The sequence below is a fragment of the Pleurodeles waltl genome, chromosome 10 (genome assembly GCF_031143425.1).
Source record: "Pleurodeles waltl isolate 20211129_DDA chromosome 10, aPleWal1.hap1.20221129, whole genome shotgun sequence".
NCBI lineage: Eukaryota > Metazoa > Chordata > Amphibia > Caudata > Salamandridae > Pleurodeles > Pleurodeles waltl.
The window spans coordinates 624,161,805-624,182,246 of record NC_090449.1 but is presented as its reverse complement, the minus strand read 5'-3'; the positions used below and the strand labels follow the sequence as shown (position 1 = coordinate 624,182,246).

The 20,442-nt window shown below is 44.3% G+C and overlaps 1 protein-coding gene across 1 annotated transcript in view; it reads left to right on the top strand.

The window, feature by feature from the left end:
* Positions 1-20,442, top strand: part of WDR86 (WD repeat domain 86) — a 309,109-nt gene that overhangs the window by 12,303 nt on the left and 276,364 nt on the right. The window contains exons 2-3 of the mRNA XM_069211095.1: positions 6,283-6,632; positions 13,401-13,542. Of these exons, the coding sequence (XP_069067196.1) occupies positions 6,377-6,632; positions 13,401-13,542 (398 nt within the window). The 5' untranslated portion in view covers positions 6,283-6,376. The remainder of the gene's footprint in view (positions 1-6,282; positions 6,633-13,400; positions 13,543-20,442) is intronic.

Genomic DNA, 20,442 nt, shown 5'->3' with positions numbered 1-20,442 from the left:
CCAGCACTCATTTGTGGGAACCAAGAATTATTTTTATATCTATAGACTTTGAGCCAGAGAGAAAAAGGCAGAAAAGGAAGAAAGAAACAGGAAGAGAAATATATGAAAACAGTGACAAAGAGAGAAGTCAGAGATGAGAACGAACTTGCAGGAGTAAGAAAGTGACAAAAAAGTGAACAGTGGTGGAAGGATGACCCATGAGATGGAATCAAATCTAGGCATTCTTGACATTAAGCAATCATGATGCTCATCAATATTGGTGGGGGGCTCCTAAGAAAGACTTTGGGCACCAATGCTTATTTATTTATTTATTTTTACAAATGAACCATGGTCTAATTCGTAAACATGGGTGTAGTTTGCAGGCGAGAGCGTGCACTTTCCGTAAAGCAAGCCGATCCACTTTTACACATTTGTGCATGATGGAATTGAGAGGATTCACTTCTTGTGGTGTATTTGGAAGTAGGAATAGCTATTTCCTCAAAGGATTTGAGGATTTCACTTCCCCATTAACTGTAGATGGGGGGGTCGGAAGTTTGTCTTCCCAGATGATTCTGTGACAGGCAAGAGGACTCACTTTATCTAAAGGTGTCTTTTGGATACAGGAGAATTCAGCTGTAGCAATATGATCTATGTGAAAATGAAAAATGTTATAATGAAGATACGCAGTGATGAAGAAAACAGAATTAATAGTTTGTAATGACAGTTTTTCAACTTTGTATAAGGTTGATGACATCATGACAAAAAGATGACATCCCACCTAGCCATAATTCTACCCCTTGCTCTCATCCTAACTCTAGCCCTAAGCCATTATTACAACTCCCATGGTAATTTGACTGAGACACAATGAGGAGTTTGTGCCTGAAATAGGACTATACATTTTGCAAAATGACCACTCTCCAGTGTTTTTTGACCATGCACATTTTGCCGAGAAATGCCTGGTGAAATTTGCATGAGATAAAGAGATCAGAAAAAGACAAAATAAATTATAGTCAGATGCATAAGCTCTGATAGCGCATGTTATGACACGTTACCATATCCACACCTCTTAATGAAGCAGTGACACCGCACCCCCAAAATTCCTTGCCTAGCATCAGTTTCCACAGGAGTTTTAACGTGCTGCTTATTCCGTTTTCTATGCTGAAAGTTAATCCAACTCTAACGCAGACCCTTAAACTGATTCTCACTTTACCCTAACATCATCTGTAAAATGAATCCTAAACATATTTATAACCCTTACCCGAATCCTAATTTCATCCGTCTCCCACTTCTTATTTAATGTGACAATACTATTTTTAAATATCTATCAGTGATTTAAATAGTTTCAATATTCATATTTTTTAATTATTACCCAACAAATTTTAAATTTCAGGGTTCTGCATTTTAATTTTGTTATCATGGTTGTTCATTATTTTCCTCCTTATTTTCAGATAATGTCATTTTTGTGATGTATGTTGTCAGAAATTCATAGCCTTATACTCTGATATGATAGAAGGTGGAACATTACGCCCCCCTCATGTTGTATTAGTAGTGGGAGAATCTCTTATTGTAATGATTTGTTAGAGCAGAGGGACTCCTACTCCTTGATACTTATTGAATGAAGAATGGTGTGAGGATTGGCTTTCCGTTGTGGTGTATGTTTGAGGTATTATAATACGATTTCATGTGGGAAATGATTTTGAGGAAGAAGTAGTCACTTGAACATTGTTGTACATTGAGACCGAATGTTCACTTTCTCTCATGTATGTTTGAGGTAAGAGGCTGAACTTGAACTATTGGAGTTTGCTGAGGTGGGAGGGATGCTTACTTTAACAGTTACATGCTATTTTATTAGTTCATATTTCTCTCTTTGCTTTGGTAGAGACATTTAAGGAGTAATCAGGTGTCACTTAGCGTGGTTCCATGAGGTGCTATGAGGAAAGTAGGGTTCTAGGACCACTATGTATAGAAATGTAGTTTGTGTTAGAGGGAAGGAAGTTGTATGACAAGGTGGCTCATCTGACAATCAATGTTGTTGGTGGGTTTAGCTGCATATGGATCTGTAGTACAAGGAAGGATGATGAGCTTCCCATGATATGCTTGCTAGGGGATAATAGTTATGTTGGTGGTGTGTGCTGGTGGAAATCAAAGAAAGCATTCCTGAAGGTAGTGGTGGCTAAAGAGGTGTTAATTATATAGGTACAGGAGGATCAAGTGCTTTCCAGTCTCCTGCATTAGAGGGACTGATACTGTAAGGTGGTTCACCAGGTTGTCTGTCAGTTTACAAAATATCCTTTAATTTTCATGAAGGGTTATTCCACTTATAAGAGGCACAGCAGTCCTGTAGAAGTCAGTTCCAATGGGCACAGGTTCCTCTATTAGGTAATTTCCCCAGCTTTTATGGTACACAAATGGATTTAGGAAACCCCTAGCTCTACCAGTATCCTAGAAAACTGCATATAGTTTACCTGTGGACTAGGACATGCCAAACTCACGCAGAAGTGTTCCCCATCCTCCCCTTTATTTTCACTTCTGTTGAGTATAGACATAACCAAGAAGAGTCCAGAAGTCGACCCACACACCAAAGAGAAAGTGCCATTGGTCATATGCTGCTCCTGTTTCCATTCATGGTGGTTTGGGCAGGGTCCTCTTTAGGATAGGTCCCTTAGTTGTCAGGAAGACAATCTTAGGCCTTGGTTTGAAACAGGATGAATTCCCAAACAGTTCACACACAGTAGAAATCAAGAACAGTGAAAGAATGCAGGTCAGTCAGTTCTGATTTGTGCTTGATATCAGGTGATCTCACACGATGTCACTGGATCACTCAGATAATTCCATGCAAGTAGCTTATGTATTGTAACACAAATATGAATGGACAAGGTATTCTGCCTTGTACTGCAAATGGTGCATTGAGAAGCCTGGAAAAGTGTACTGCTCCTCTGAAGGACTAAATGCATTCCTTGCTTGCCAAGAATACATAAACCTGTCTATTGGACTGAAAGTGGCTGGGACTGTCCTAGGATGACAGCCACTGCCCCTGCATCAGTCAAATAACCCAAAACCCACCAGATCCCCCCATGCAGCATGTAATGGTGTGCATACTGCCTTGAAAACCCTACCTGCAGCCTGAGCAGATCACCTCAGGCTGACTAAGTTTCCTTTTCCTCACCTTGCAGAGCCTACAGACTGGCTTGTGTTTGCCAGCCTGATGAATCCTTCCTCATTAGCCACAGCTGACTCCTCTTAATAGGCTGGGGTTCACACTCTGTCACAAGCTGCAGCACCTGCTGTACAGTCATTCTCATCTGACTCTTGCTACTGCAGGGGTCTCATGGTCTATATATATATATGGCCAGGCCACCTCCTCCCTCACCAGTGGGCACAAATGTACATCAACATGCCTTTCCCATTGGTGTAGGGGCATTCTCCCCTTAGGACTGAGTACACTGGAAACATAGTTATTGCATGATTGAATGCTAAAACAATTTTACCTTTGTGTGCAGGGTTTGAAAGCGTCTGTTTTTACCCCCCAGTTCATAGTGTTTCTATGATGCAAAGTTTATAAAGTGCTAAGTATTTTAATGGACTATTGTAATGTCTGCATTTCTCTCAAAACCCTCCTGCAAATGTCTACCTCAAGTCCATATTCTATACCATTGAAACCGGAGGTTCTGAGCCCCAAGATGAGGCACACTCTTCCCATACCAGTGAGAGAGCCTGGGGCCCTTTCACTAATTCTAGGGTCCGATTAATCTTTTCTTCTCCGTTTCAAGGGGTGAAGAGTAACACGTATCAAATTCATTACATGGTTTCTATACAACCCAAATGTTACATAATAATATCCAGAGTCAATTCAAAGGCTTAAAAGGGTTTATTACAGACTCAAAGACAACGTTACATAATTGAGTCTCAAAACCATAGTATAAATATATCAAATCACCAAAGGAGAATTAAAGCATCGTACAATGTTGAACCTTGTTAGCATATACAGGACTAAAACTTTGATTTCTACAATGTAAAAGATCAGAAAAAGCATGTGGTCACTAAAATCAAAGTCTCCTGCCTAACCATTTAAACTAAACCCTAACTATTCTAATACTAAAGGGGTATTTGAGAAAGGTCTGCAAAAGGATTTCAGGGAGAATATTCTGTTAAGAGAGGGGTGGTGGCATAAAGCCACATAAGAGTATGAGGTCTATACCTCAGAAGGGTCAGTTAAACTCAAGGGTATGAAAGGGTCTTAATCTCTCACTAACTACACCTTCTTTAAATCACAGTTTCCCAAGACGATGACATCACAGTTAACCCCTTGTGTGCCCAGGACGAAGTGATCTCGTCCAAAGTGCCGGTTCCCCAGTGCCTTGGACGAGATCACCTCGTCCGGCAATCGGCCCCCGGGGGGAGCGCTAGCTCTCCCCTCGATGGCCAGGCAGACCTCTCCCCTAGGCAGGGATGGAAGGGGAATCGCTTACCCTTCCACCCCCGCCCCACCCCGTGACCCCCCGTGGCGTCTGATGACGTCAGCGCTCTTTCGCGTGTTGACCTCATCAGAGGCCTTCCCTCCGGGCCCGATCACATTTCTCCTCCGATCACGTGGAGGGGGCAGAGAAGCCTGAAAGGAGAGGAAAGGCGATGCGATTGGACAGCAGAAATGGCACTAGACACCAGGGAATTTTTTTATTTATTTACTTCACAAGGAGAGCAGCCCCTTGGGCAATGGCCGCTCTCCAAGGGGGAAATTGGTTTTTTGGCTGTTTCTGCCCCCCTGGGGGCAGATCGGCCTAATACAATTAGTCCTATCTGCCCCCAGGGGGGGCAGAAACCCCCCTAGACACCAGGGAAAATATTATTATTATTATTTTTTTTTTTTTTGTGTTTGGGGAGCGACCCCTTGGGTAAGGGTTGCTCGGGGGGGGGAAATTATTATTAGGCCATTTCTGCCCCCAGGGGGGGCAGAAACCACTAGACACCAGGGAATATATTTTTTGGTGTGCTATTTGAAGTAAGGGGAGCAGCCCCTTGGGCAAGGGCTGCTCCTCGGGGGGCAAATTATTTCTAGGCCATTTCTGCCCCCCCCCCCCGGGGCCAGATCGGCCTAATATTATTATGGTGATTTTAGCACTGCAAACCCTTTGTTGATGCCAATTTCAGGGAAAAAAACACAAGCCTTCTTCTGCAGCCCTTTTTTCCAATTTAAAAAAAAACAAACGAAATGTTCACTGTATTTTGGCTAATTTTGTGGTCTCCTTCAGGGGAACCCACTAAGTCTGTGTACCTCTAGAATCCCCAGGATGTTGTAAAAAAAGGACGCAAATTTGGCGTGGGTAGCTTATGTGGACAAAAAGTTATGAGGGCCTATGCGAGAACTATTCCAAATAGGCAAAAAAAGGCCTGGCACAGGAGGGGGAAAAGGCCTGGCAGCGAAGGGGTTAAAGCTTCTTGATTGAAACCCTAATTAAAATTAATTGAAAGTTACAATTTTCAAACCCCTGATACAACCAATCTTGATACTCTTCGGTCTCAGCAAATTTCAAAAGCAACACTCCTCTCTACGTCCTTGCATAGTTTGTCTCAGGCTTTCTTATCGCTCACGCACAATAAGCTTGTGGTCGATTACATCCCCGCTCCTAACAACTGCATCTCAAAAGAAACATTTAGGAAAAACAGCTCCACACTGAAAGTTAACTGTAAAAAGAAAATTATATGTGTAGGCCTTCACTTTAGCCAAGTTAATAAAACACAAATATGCTTTCAGAGTAAATGATTGATTGTGCAAAATAATACTTTTAAAACATTCTCAAATAGATATTCATAAACGTTGATTAAATGTTATAACCCAAGATGCACTCCACTCATATGCTTTGCAGTATAGACATATAAATCATATCAAATGTAAAACAAAATGTGACCACCAAATTGTGACCACCAGAAAATGACCACCCTTTCATGTTCTCTGCCCAGAAACATAGTGGCAAAGCCAAGTTACGCTCTATCACCAGGGTGGGGAATCCTGTGCATGCTTTTCTAGAAGCATGTACCGTCATCCCTTTAAGCAAGCCTTCTATTACCCAGCCTACCCTCAACATAGCAGGGCCCATCACACCGATGAGACTAGTAAGAGAAGACACCCATTAAATTACTTCCTTTACTACCAGTGCCGTAAACCTAGCAATTGGACTAAATCACGGTTTGGTTCCCCACTGACTATTGTTGATGAGGTGGATAGAGGTTATTTCTGTAGTATTCTATGGTGCTGCTGATGGCTTCCAGTTCCTAATTTTCTTAACGATTTCTTGTATGTTGCAGACACAGCAGATGTGAAGTCCCAGTTCGAATGGTAAGAAGAAGTGATAGGGTTCCAAATCCTCAGTGCTCCTGTGAGTAGCTCCGCTCTCGTCTCATGCATCCACCTCCATCATCAGCCCATTTTTCTCCTGCTCCTGCTGCCGCTCATGCCGGGCCCCGGAGGATGGGGAGCGGTGGCTCCACCTGTCGCTCCACCTGCTCCTCCCTGCTCAAGGTGTGCTCCGACCACCGTGGAGGCATCAACTGGCTGAGCCTGAGCCCCGACGGGCGCCACCTGTTGACTGCCAGCGAAGACTGCACAGCGAGACTGTGGAGGACTTCAGACAGTCAGAGCTGTAGGTTGCTGCAAGGTATGGTGCCACCTACCATCACACTTCTTCCTTATTAGACTACTGAAAGCTACTAGTAGTATCAATATGTTTAATCTCACTCTCGCAAGTTCTTTTTTTTTTATCCCTGCCCTCTTCCCGTGGCACTGTTTGTCAATGTTTCTTTGCCTCCATTTTTCACACGTTTCTGCCTTTCTCTCTCTTGCTCTGGGTCAGTGTTTGATGATAAAAACAAAATCCTGGTCTCCATAAAAGAGTGCAGACGTCGACCACCTGTAACCACTCACAAAAGTTGAGCACTAAATATGCATGAAAGAGTTCTTCTAGAAATGACTGTCTCTAGTGTCGTGAACATGACTAGCTTTATTATGTCATGCCGGATGAGATGGAAAGGAGGCTTCAATTTTCAGCTCCATGGCGGGTAACAGGTTTTTTGGAGGGGGCGGGGGTGCGTGTTAGGCTGAAGAAGACAGGATTGGAGTTCTACCACTAAATCGCAGTTGGAATATCAAACTACAAAAATATTACATCCACCCTATCACCCTTACCACTACATCCCAAGATGAGTCTAATTAAGAGGACATTATACTTAGCTCGATGAAGTGGTAGCTGATATAATGGGCATACTATTTTTTTTGGGGGGGGCTATAGTTCCATGGGCGTAGGAAGTGTGGGGGACGCGGGGGATATGTCCCCCCCAGATTTTGGAGTGGGGGGGACACGGGGGACAAGGGTGGGGGGGACGAGGGGACAGAAGAATTTTCCCTTCTCCTGTAATTCGCAGGGCCATTAGCGCCGCGTGAAAGGCTACCTATACTGGCCCTGCACTTGACCTGTGACCTGCCTCCAGGACACTTGCCCTCTGCCCTTTTGTTGTGCTGCAGCACACAAGGGATTCCTTCTCACCTTGCCCCACAGCTGCCTGCAGTCTGCACTTCTGAGAACAAAGGGAGAGGAGAGGCCCTTTGTTGATTGCTGTCTGCATCCCGTCCCTCCTGAGCCCTACCCTTCCTGTCCCTTGAAGAACGAACCCTGAAGACAGCAGCAAGATGTGAGAAGGTAAGGAGGTTTGTGTAATTAAATAAAGTATTGCCAAGTAACTCCCTTTCTTTTTAAATCCAGTGCTGTGTTGCAGAGTATCTCCCTTTCTAAAAACAGTATTGTTGAGTTACTGTGAGATATGAGCTGGGCAGGCTTTAGCGCGCTGGTGGCACCCTGTGCGCCAATGTTTGTTAGGGCTCCCCTTTCTGTCACCTCTCTCTCACTCTCTTCCCTCCTCTGTCTCCAGCTTGCCTCCTCTGTCTCCAGCTTGCCTGCCCCAGTGCTAATTATTGTCCCCTAAATTGACATCCTGCCCCCCCCCCCAACATTTCGGTCCCCTGTCTCTCCCTCAGCCTTCCTGGTATTTGTGAAAGCCCGCTCTAAAGGCCAAGGGCTGTCTGTAAATCTCATTTCCTGCCAATGGCCTGTGGATGCGAAGCCAGCACTGGGGCAGCTCACAGGCTTTGCAGGACTTCACAGGCTGTGGTGGTACAGAGCCTGGCACTGCTGGATAGACAGCGGAGAGACCAGCACACAGCACGGGTCCCAGGAAGAACCAGATGGCCTGAGAGATGGACAGGACTAGGTAAGGCAGCTAGGGTGATGCAACCGGTGCTGCCGCACTGGGTGCTGACTTAGGATGGGGGTGCTGCGTTTGCAAGTATATTGTGACTTTAAAAGCACCTGCTGGATGTTCCTTGCCACCAACAGTTTTCGGGCAACAATAAAAATCTTCAGATAATTCCGGTGATTAATGGTCATTCTGGAGAGAGATTGAAGTTTTGTCTAGTGGAAGTTTTGACTCATCATACCGTACAGGGTTACTATGCCTGCTACAAAGGCCGTCTACATGCAGATCACAAAGTGTATATAATGTGAATAGGTTAGTGGGTTACTGCTTTTGTCAGATGCAGAAAAGTACCCTCTTTATGGCATGGTTACCCCACTTTTTGCCTGTTGTCAGTATGTTTTGACTGTGTTCACTGGGATCCTGCTAACCAGGACCCCAGTGCTCTCTCCCATTAAATTTGGTTGCTTGGACCACACACACTCCACACTTGGCATAATGGTGCCCCTTATAAGTCCCTAGTATATGGTACCCAGGTACCCAGGGCATTGGGGGATCAGAGGTTCCCCATGGGCTGCAGCATTTATTATGTATTATGCCATCCATAGGAGCCCATGTAAACTGTGTCTGCAGACCTGCCATTGCAGCCTGCGTGAAAAAGGTGCATGCACCCTTTCACTTCAGGTCACTGCACCAGGTCACTGTATGTCACCCCTATGGTAGGCCCTCCTAGCCCAGAGGGCAGGGTGCAAGTACCTGTGTGTGAGGGCACCTCTGCAGGAGCAGAGGTGCCCCCACGAACTCCAGCTCCATTTTCCTGGACCTCGTGAGTGCGGGGACGCCATTTTACGCTTGTACTGGACATAGGTTCACTACCTATGTCCAGCTACATAATGGTAACTCCGAACCTGGGCATGTTTGGTAACAAACATGTCAGAATCATACCCCAATACTATTGTCAGTATTGATTGTATGATTCCATGCACTTTGGGGGCTCCTTAGAGGATCCCCAGCATTGCTCCTACCAGCTTTATGGGTCTTCCGGACAGCCCACGCTGCTTCCACCCCTCAGACAGATTTCTGCCCTCCTTCTGCTGCTTGAGCAGATCATGCCCAGGAAGGCAGAACAAAGGATTTCCTTTGGAAGAGGGAGGCAACACCCTCTCCGTTACAAGGCTTGGGAGGGGTAGCCTCGGCAAGCTACTAGTATGCTCTGAAGGGCACATTTGGTGCCCTTCTTGCATAAAACAGTCTGTACCAGTTCAGGGACCTCAACCACTACTCTGGCGTGAAACTGGACAATGGAAATGGCGTAACCACTCCCCTGTCCATCACCACCCTAGGGGTGGTGCCCAGAGCTCCTCCAAGTGGCCACTTGATTCTTCCATCTTGAATCCAAGGTTGGCAGAGGCCTCTGTGAGAATCTGAGTGGCCAGGTCAGGAAGGTGACATCACAGCCCCCTCCTAGGTGGTCACCCGGCTAGGTGACCAATCCCCCTTTCTGAGCTATTTTGGGTTTCCCTCTTGGGTGGGTCCTCAGATTTGACGTCTAAGATTCCAGCAGGACTCCTCTGCAACGTTTACTTTGACTTCTGGCCACTGGAACCGCAACTGGACTTCACAGAAACCTACAATCTGCAGCTCCAGCGACGACTTCGCCACGCAACATTGTTTCTCTGACTCCTTCCAGCAACTGCAACATTTGCCCAGCTGTGCTTCCTCTGAGGGCAGCAAGTCTTCAGTCTGCATGAGAAGAAAGAAGGAAAATTCCTTGGAGTGAAGGAGTCACTTACCTGCATCCGCAGGCACCAACTGCAACAACAACCGGCTGCATGGATCTCCTCTCCTCCTGAGCTGCGTGTATCCTGCATCAGGGGTGGTAGTCTGGAGTGGTCTCCTTGGTCCTCTCTACCAGCTGCCCAACTTTGGAGTAGGTAGGTCCTTGCCTTCCCATGCAGGACAGTACACCCATGCACTGCGTCTCTTGCAGCTACCAAGGCTTGTTGTTACCTCCTCCAAGGGATCTTCAGGCTCCGTGTAGCCTCAGCACCTGGCACTCTTCTCTGTGAAGCACAGCCCTCAACGTGTTTCATCTGTGAAGTAGGAACTCTGTTCATGTGTGCTGTGGGCCTCTCTACAGCTCCTGGGCTCCTTGCCTGTAGGTCTTCTGTGGGGGCTGCCTCTCCTCCTCCAGACTCTCTGCCTTGCTGATCGTCACCTGGACCTTGCTGGTCCCCGGCAGCTCCACTTTTCTCCTACTGCGACATTTGCTTTTGCCAAGGCTTGTTGGTGGGTTTTCCACACCACAGACTGACTGCAATTCTTCATCTGGCATGGGACGTCGACTGCATCACCTAGGAACTCTTCATCTGCTCCAGTGCTGCATTGCTGACCATCTTCGTCTCCCCGTCGACCAACTCCTTCATCCACAGATGGGTGGGTAGTGGCTTCTGCCACGACCGGACCATCCTACGTAAACTGGACTTGGTGCCCTTCTTTTCCAGGTCTTACTCTTCCAGGATCCACCTCTAGTTTCTTGCAGTCTTGTCTGCGTTTTGCAATATCCTTCTCTGTAGTCCTTTTGGTGGGTCAGGGAAAAAACAGTAACTTACCTCTTTTCTCCTGGTTGCTGGGGGGCACTCTGGTACTTACCTTTGGGATTTCCTAGTTCCTCCAGCTCCCCTCTACCATTTCCACTTCCTTGGGTGGGGACCCAGCTTTTGCATTTCACTTTCTTAGTATAAGGTCTGGTCCCCTCTAGGCCTTCAGCATTGCCTACTGCTTTTCACTGTTTTCTATTTCTTTTTATGCCAATTTGTGATTGCTGTTGTACATACAATAGTGTGTTACTTACATCCTATTGGAGTATTGCCTATCTTGTCTTTTAGTGTTTGTGTTACTGTAATAAGGAACCTTTATTTTTGTAACACGTGTTTCTTTCATGTGTGTAAGTGCTGTGTGACTACAGTGGTATTGCATGATTTTTGCATGTGTCCTAGATAAGTCTTGGCTGTTCATCCACAGCTACCTCTAGAGAGCCTGGCTTCTAGACACTGCCTACACTTCACTAATAAGGGGATACCTGGACCTGGTATAAGGTGATAATACCATAGATACTCGCCACACACGAGGCCAGCTTCCTACACCAGAGAGCTCCTTTTTTGTCCCCTGCAATTTATAAATGAAAACTGAATATAGAACAGTGAGCAATGAACTCATCAAAGAGCTACATGCAAACATCAAGGTATAGATTAGAGCGTCATGATTTCCCCCCTACTTTTTGATTAACTTAATGTTGCAAAACAAGTTGATTTGAGCGCAAATCAGTTCTTAATATTAAAGAGAGCCCCCAACCATGGTGTTATGTTTTAAATTCTGAGTTTGCGCTTCTCCAGATAAAGCACTTTGAAACTATACCTGCTACCAGTATGGATGACCTGTGACACCTACACCTTGTAGTCCTCTGTCTTATGTAACATTTCATATACACTGATTTACACATATATGATGATTGTCTCTGCGTAATGTCTGTGTGATGTAAAGTGCTTTGACACCATAGACTGGTATGAGGGATGAATGATGGAACAACACATGCGTATATCGTGCATGCCTTAACATCGTGGTCTCAACAATGACCGTGTCTTTACTACGCATGCCTTTACAACAAATTTCATTGTAAAAGCATGTTTGGTAAAGGAACATGCGTGGTAAATTCTCCCTACCCTGCCCCCTTACACCTGATACCATACTCCACCCATCCAAGGACTTAAAACTGCCCCTGCCCTGAGCCCTAAACCCCTCTGCCCTGAGCCTTAAAAGTAACCCTGCCCTGTCCTAAAAACTACCCCGACCCCCACTCTGAACCATAAAACCTACCCTGAACTGCTCTAAAACCTACCTTGATGCCCCTGCCCCCACCCGGAACCCTAAAACCTACCCGCTCTGTCCTAAATACTACATGACCCCCACCCTGTACCCTAAAACCTACCCCACACTGTCCTAAAACTACTTGAACTCCATGCACTCCCCCTGACCCCTAAAACCTACCCCACCCTGTCCTAAAAACTACCCCAACCCTACCCTGCCCTAAAAATGACCCCAACCTCCCAACCTCCTTCTCTAAACCCGACCACAGCCCTACTTACCTCTCTCTCCTCTGCGTCTTCCTGTTCCACCCGGACAGCTAGACCGCTCTCTATGCTGTAACCACGCATATGTGTGGTAAAGATATGTGTGGTAAAGGCATGTGTGCTAGACCCATATTTGTGTTAATGGCAGCGTGGTCAATGCATTGCATTGCATTGATTGCGTTGTAAGGGATATTTCCCGGTATGAGTGGTGCTATAAAACGAATGAAATGCATCTGAGAGAGAGTGGTGATGGATAGTAGTGAGGGAATCCGTGGCAGAGGTGGTCACTGGGGGGCACCAACAAACAATGTCGCATAGGGCGCCACCAGCACTAAGGCTGGCCCTATCAGACAGCACAGCAGTTCACAGGAACGCGGCAGCACAGAGACTGCCACTTGACAGTCAGACAAGGACCTCGCAGCAATCATAGGCCTCACTGGCCTTCACAGGCAGGCAGAGACCCAGAGACTGACACAGCCTGACTAGTAAGAAAGCTCCCAACAGGCAGCACAGTGCATGGCAGGCATCACAGGAATCTACAGGAAGCACTGCGCCCAGCAGGCAGTACAGGCCTCTTAGGACTTCACACAGGCGAACAGCATCACAGAGCCAGTCGCTGCCTAACAGGCAGCAAAGGGCCCAGCAGACAGGGAATTGCAGGCCACACAGGATTCGACTGGAAGCGACCGCCTTTCCCATCTCCCCCCACCACGGCAACCCTTCTGGGTGCAAACTTTGTGCAGGGAGCCCACCTCAAGGTTGTCCCTGTCCCCCCCAGAAATTTAGTGTCTCCTACGCCCCTGTATAGTTCACCGACGATATACTATCATTACAACTTTAGGGAAGTTGGCATGCTTCATACTATCCAAAATGGCGACTCCTGTTTATCTTGTACCTCATATAATAATTGGAAACAATAAAATTACAATACAATAAAATAAAGCATACCGAATTACCAAGGGAATAGTAATAGTTAAGCCTGAATTACAAATGCGATGTCCAATCCCATCATAACAAATTGTTTCTTTTTCTGGACCCGTTTGTTCCCAGGCCATGGAAGTTACATCACCTTCTGTCACTTGGAGAACGAGGCGGCTTTCACGTGCAGCGCCGATCACACTGTCAGGAAGTGGGACGTGACGACGGGCCAGTGCTTAGAAGTCTACAAGGGGCACGCATCAATAGTGAACAGGTGGGTAGCACTAGGGCGTCTTTCACAGCCGCATACATGTTTACGAACACTACGAACACACTTATGTCGTTTGGCAGGTCAATATTACAATCTTCATGTCTTGTTAGGCAACCACTAGTAATGCGTGTTAGTCTCTCATAAGGTAGTTTTGTTGGCCTTTTCTGGAATATGTGTTCATTTGCTTCTGTTTTTTGGTTATTATACTCAATGGATGTCCAGAGTTTATAGCAAGGGTTGTCCAAAAACACAGTTCACACTGCCAGATAACCAAACAGAGAATGCAGTTTTCATGGTGGTGCAGTGTTCTGTAAGGTCGTTTGGAAGAGCATTTTTAGGTGTGCAGGATATTTCATGTTGGAAGTTAAGCAGCTGCAGAAGCTTTTTTGTGTTGCTACTGCATTGAAAAATCGATCAGTTTGTTGAACTCTGCTTGTTAAGCTGTTCTGCTTTCTCTCGAATAAGAGAGCCAGCCCCTTAATAGAGTGGGACGGGTTTTCCCATTAGGATCTTTATTCTATGTGCCATGGAAATAGCGATGGGGCCAGTAACAGAAGTCACTGGTCCCTTTGGAGCTGTGAAATCATCGATAATTAGGAGAATGTGTAGTTTTTCACCCAGGGGCTACACTGGCCAAAATGTGAAAATCCAAGGTGAATCAAGTGCAGGCTTGTAATCCCTTATTTTAGAGGGTGTCTTTATATTGCACACTTTATGTCTGATTCGGCATGGTTGACTTTAGCAACAGGCACAGTTTTATTACACAAATTAAGTATCTCGTAGATCGCAATTATTGGCCTTCCCACAGACTACGGAGAATCCTGCTTTTCCTATGTTTTGTGCCTCAGGACAGTCTTTCCCGGGGAAAATGCTTAAATTTCTGCTCCAGTGCTGGCTGGTTCTAAAAATGGATGCACCCTTTTCTGGCAAGTTAATTTTAGACCAGTTCAAACTAAATGGATGGTGATGGTCTTTTCTTCTTGAAACATTATTAAACTTTTGATAAAAGCAGTGTTTTATTTGAGCCAGTGGTTTCCGGTGCTCAGTGCGGTACTTAGTTGACAACACTGGCACTTATGACAGTCTGCCACATGGTGGCGCTGTCCATCTAATTTAAAGATGAGTACAACAACAATTGATTATTAATTAGATATACTTGAAATATTACTTATACCTGCCACCCAAGCCATTCTTGTAGCTTTGGGTAGCTTGGAATAGCCCGAATTGTCATTCTTGTAGAAGTGTAATGGATAATAGTTGTGTTATTATTGCCATTGGCAGTGTTGCAGGTGCTATGGTTGGTGCGAGCTGCAGTGCCCTCCTAAGGAGGGCCTTGGCCTTTATGTTTTTTATAAATTAAGCACTGCATGAAAACCCCGATTTCACCCAACATGCAGACATTTTTGTGAACTTCTTATGGTAATTGTACTGTACATGAGAATTTTGAGAAGTTTGCAAGAACAATACTTTGCCCCTTCGCCTAGCCTCAACCAGTCTCAAATAATATGAGCAGTGCTTTTATGTGAACTGGGAGCCCATTTACGCCATGCAGGAGACGAGTTACATACTAATGCCTGTTCAGTAAGGCTAGATGGTCTGAATTTTTTCACAAGCTCACAAGGAGGCCAAGGAGTCATTAATATTGTATTATTATATGTAATATTTTATTATTGTAAGCAAGGCAGAAATAAAAAATATCTTGATATCTGGAGAAACTGCTCTATCTAGTGGTGAATTGAGCTTTGGAATTCTCTCCAACGTACTATCCCTATGGATATGAAAGAACACCAGTGGATTCTCCTCTGGATTTAGTCCTACCACCCAATTCTAAATTAGGCCCTACCTAAAGTATGGACAGCCCTCCTTAGTTATAGATTTATTGACACTGATCTGTGGACTTTGCTTACAGACTATAGATATAAACACAGCAACATCTTCGGTGTCCACTGGGCATATTATTGCTGTATGTCTCAATCTTGGAACAAGCAAGAAGGAAACTATGGTGCTGGTATCTGATGCTTGTCTGAAGCCAACCACACCAATGTAGCAAAATATGTAATTGGAAACTTTTTTTGTCTCACCCTGCTTCCTCTTTCTCTCGGTGTTTCCCAGACTGAAGGACAGACGTATTTTTCACACGGTAATTCACTATTAGTTCAATATGATTTTGAATACGATTTGCAACATCACTACTTGTGTTTCGTAAATAAAGAAAATTAGGTAGTGAGACAAGAAGCATCTTACTTTTGGAAGCAAACTCTTTGTTTGAGGGTTCCTACCTTCCTTTATGGGGGCCGGCCTTTCCTTTAGTGGCGCTGATTTCCATATGATTGTTCTTTTTCAGTAATGGTAAAGATGAGCTAAAAATAGTGGAATTTAATATGGCTTTAGTAATTATAACCGGATTGAGATAATTTCACATATTCCAGCCTTTGCCTTTTCATTATCCACCCAGAAAGGAACAGTATCTACAATAAGAGAATTTGTAACATGCAAGCAGCTAAATAAGACATGAAGGCCCAGATTCTGAGAGGTGACAGGCAACGCAGCCCAGCACCCAAAGTTGCTACGCTGCGTTGCGTGACAGGGCGAGAACAGGAGAGCGCCACATCACATAGATATGGCTCTCTCCTCCCCTCTCCCTTGCACTGGCGGTGGTTTCAGCTGCCGTGTGCCTCGCATACACCTTAATGCCATAGTCCTAGGGAGTGTGCGTGGGTCTAGCATAGGTTTTGTACAGGAAGATATTTGTCCTGCACAAAATACTATGCCCAGACTAGTGGAAATGCTTTTCCTACTTTGTATGTGTGCCGTACAGTGCAGCACACATGCTAAATCGGAAATGCACGGAGAAATAAAAACATTTCTCTGTTTATCTTCTGCTTTTCAGCGGCGTAAATTTTTGGCGCTAAACCCTTTTTACTGATATTTCAGAGTAGGGCTTAGCGTCAAGAAGCATGGGTGGTATCACGGTAACCCCCATGTACCACCAATGTAACGCCACGCGTTTTGCGCTGCTTTGCATTACTTTGCCACACAAGCCAACGCAAATACTAATTTGCGTTAGTTTGTGAATCTCAAAAAAAGTTTAGCATCAATTTAGCGTTACAAAAGTAACACTAACCCGACCCTAAACCTTTAAGAAGCTGGGCCGAAGTTTCTCCTGTAACATTCAGTCCCTCCCTGCTCCACAAGTATAGATACATACAATTCACCCTTGCATGCCCTAACGCTTTCCCAAAAGGAAAGAAGTTAGTGCAATATAGTGAATGGGCATAGGTTTCACCCTTTAAAGATATCTCACTGCATGTGTAGGTTTTAACTAAGTTTCACCCCTACTTATTGCAAGGGCATAGCAATACAATATAGGGCTCCCCTGTTCACCTGTACATTCAGGAGTTTGCCTAGGCTCTGAACTTCGGCCACTAATTCTGATGTAAGCACTCATATTAACAGCGTGAAATTTCACACAGCAATCAAGCCTCAGAGTATAGTGTCTAGTCTAGAAATCACTATAAATAAATCAATAGAAACCAAGTAACGTGATAATATGAAGGATTCTGCTGTAAGTTCTCATCTGGACAACAAATAGTAGTATACGTCATTCACTAACCGGTGGTGGTTGGTGTTTGGGTGGTTCTTTAGGCTTCTCTTGAAGTGTTTCAGGAAGGCTGCTAAGCGGATATGAGCTTTGTGTCCCACATAGGCAGGCACCCTTTACTTTGCACCCTTAACTGTGATGTCCAGGATGCGACATCCAGGTTAGGGGCAATTGATTGAAAAAGCCAGAGGCGTGAAGACACGGAGGGCCTACCTTTGTATTATCCTACACCATTGACATCTTAAGTGAGAGGACAGTGACACACATCTCCTCCATTTAAACCTGACATGCCCGTGACCTGGCACAGCGCAAAACACCGTTCACACCGTTCACACACGAATTCTCTTACAGCAAACATGCTGCAAAGAATATATTTGCAGGACTCATTAAGTTATGTGATGCGAGTTTTGTGGGAAGTGGTATTTCCTTAGTCATTTGAGGACTGGATAGATTGGTGAAGGGCAAGGTAAGCCCTAAGCAGCTGCCTTAGATCTCTACCACACGGGACGTTAGGAGAGTGCCAGATTGCTATAAATGTTTTGAAAACGTCATTGCATCTAGGAAAAGCCATTTTGATTGGCACTTTAAAAACCATGCATTGGTGCTAGAGGGGGATCAAGCTTCAACCAACCACATGTTGAAGATGCCTGTCCTAAAAATATCAATGAAGTGGTTGAGAATCTTTGCAAGGCATGCGTTACCAAACATTTTAATGTGCTGCATGTAGAAAATGAAATATTCAGAGGGGATTACGAGGCCAAAGATTTTAAACTATGGTGATATATTATTGTTCTCATCCAAAAAGGGAAATGAGGTACAAGGTTGTTGAGAATATATGCAGAATTTTTGTGACGTGGGTGGGTTTATGTGAGAGATGTCATGCAGGAAAGACATCCGTGCTCTGAGTTTAGATAAATGGGAGTTGGGGGGAGGGGGGAGAACAAAAGTGCAATATCTTCCTCAAAGGTTTGGTAGATCTAGCCACAGTCCAAAATGCTGACAGCTCTACAAGAATAATACAGTGATAACATCAGATAGTTAAGTACCCCCCTTCGAATCTCTGATACAGAATGGAAGGAGAAGTGATCAGGCAGTGGTGAGGATAATAGTTAAAGGCTTAATGGGAAGAAAGTCAGACAAGACATTGCAACAGACAGTTAAACATTTTAAAGAAAAAGGGAAAAGGAAAGAAAGGAAAAAGGAGACATCAATTATTATCAAAAATAAGCAAGTTTTTTTTTCTACTGTCCACTGAGGCCCGATTTAAGCGATCTAGGGTTGAAGCAAGTGTGAAGGAGCAAAAAGTATTAAGTGTAGAACAGTTTTTTGAGAAGTGGTTTAGACAAAAGGTAAGAAGAAACACTGGCAAATACCAGAAGGGCCCTTTAGATAAGAGCACCTGAAAAGGGGTCACATTGTGCCTTATTCACAAAGGTAAATCCAGTTGTAAACATAAAGGGATTTCTGATAGGTGAAAAAGGATTTACATGTGCTGACATCTGCACTCAGAGATATCCACACTCACAAAGGGACATTGTAAGAGTGTTACGCTAGAATACATGTAGGTGTCATAATGTAAAGTAGCACCAACTCCATGACAGATGGTTGGAAAGTCAGTGTTTAAGATTATGGGCCTAGTTTGGAACTCAGCGGATTTGTTACTTCATCACAACGTGACGGATATCCCATCCCTGAAATCAAAATCTCATGGGATAAAATGGGATTTAGATTTCAGCAGATAGAATATCCGTCACTGTTGTGATGGAGTAACCTGTCGGCTGAGTACTAAATCAGGCCCTATTTGTGTTAACTTGAGTGAAGGTCAAGGTGGATCCTACTAAAAGAAATCTGTAACAGTTTGTGTATTCTGGGTATGATAACTGTCATTGTGAGTATATTGGAACAGGCGTTGTCAAAGGAGGATCAGACAGCTTCAGGTACAGCATGAGTAATTTTCCTCCTAAAAACACCTTTTTCTTGCTAGTAAATGGAATATGCACACATATAGCTCAGCGCTCCATTGTACCATCATAAGGCTGAGCGCTTGGCTCTCGACCTACTTTTGTTCTGCAGCAATGATGAGGCGATTTTATATGCTGAAAGCAAAACCTCACTTCTCAGCAAGATTCGGTACTTTGCCACATTCAACAGTCATATTGTTTTTAATGTGTTCCTTGCTCTACTGTGAATGTTTGTTTTCTCTTGAAACTGCTGGCAGCCTGCAGGCGACCCTGCCAAACTGCTGATTTAGCAATCCGTCCTGCCAGCAGTAACCAGGACAGACCCCAGACAAGATTCCCCGACTCACTGACTGTTAGGTAAAAAGATACTTCTTAGAAACCTTTATTTTGAAATTCCTTAGACATGGCAAAGGGAATAAGTGATTTCTCGACATGCTACTGCCATTCATAGTTCATTAGTGCTAGAAAGAGATAGAGGCTTGCCTGACTTATTTATCTAACAGTAGTCTTACCAAGAAAATTGAGAATAAATGATACCCTAACAATACATTTCACGGCACAATTTGCCAAATTCGTTGGAAAAAAGTAATATAGAACACAAAATGCTCAACAGGAGTTGTTAAATAACTAATTCGGAAGTAGGGAACAGAGATAGCAGATGTGGTGGAAACTGCTGGTAATGCTGAAATCCACCTGGCCATGCAAGCTCCATCTTTATTCCAAGGCAACAGCAGTTTCCGGCTAAGGTGTTTGCTTGACTATAGAACTGTCCATTTCTTTTCTCAAAGACTTGTGTGATAAAAGTTCACATGACCCAAGGCTATATAGGTCTACCTCAACGCACGCCACCACTTTTGTGAAGATGTCACAATGTACACACGATTTTAGTTTCTGTCTGTTTTCTCATTTTTATTCTGTTCTGTGGATGTATGTTAATGTCAATGTTAAAAAGTTAAAAAACAAAACATAACAAATGTGTCACAAAAGCATGAAAGAGACCTTTACAACTAAAGAAATGAGGAAATATTAATAATGACTCTGTGAGGAAAGTGGTTTATTATATGGTGCGGTTTTGTGGCCTCACTGTGTAATAAAGCCACAGTTCTGTACCAGATCCATCCAGGTTCGTTTGTAAACCTGAGCTCAATCCTAGGCAGCTGTGGCTCAGAGCAGTCAGATTTTATAAAGGGAAACGTTTAAAGCACTTAGAAGTACCAAAACAGTTGAATAAGAAGAAACCACACTGAAAATCCATCACCTATTTCTAAAAATAGGTTATATTTTTATCTTTAAATAGAGACCTCAACAACAAAAATCCAATGTAGGGTTCCGGAGATATGA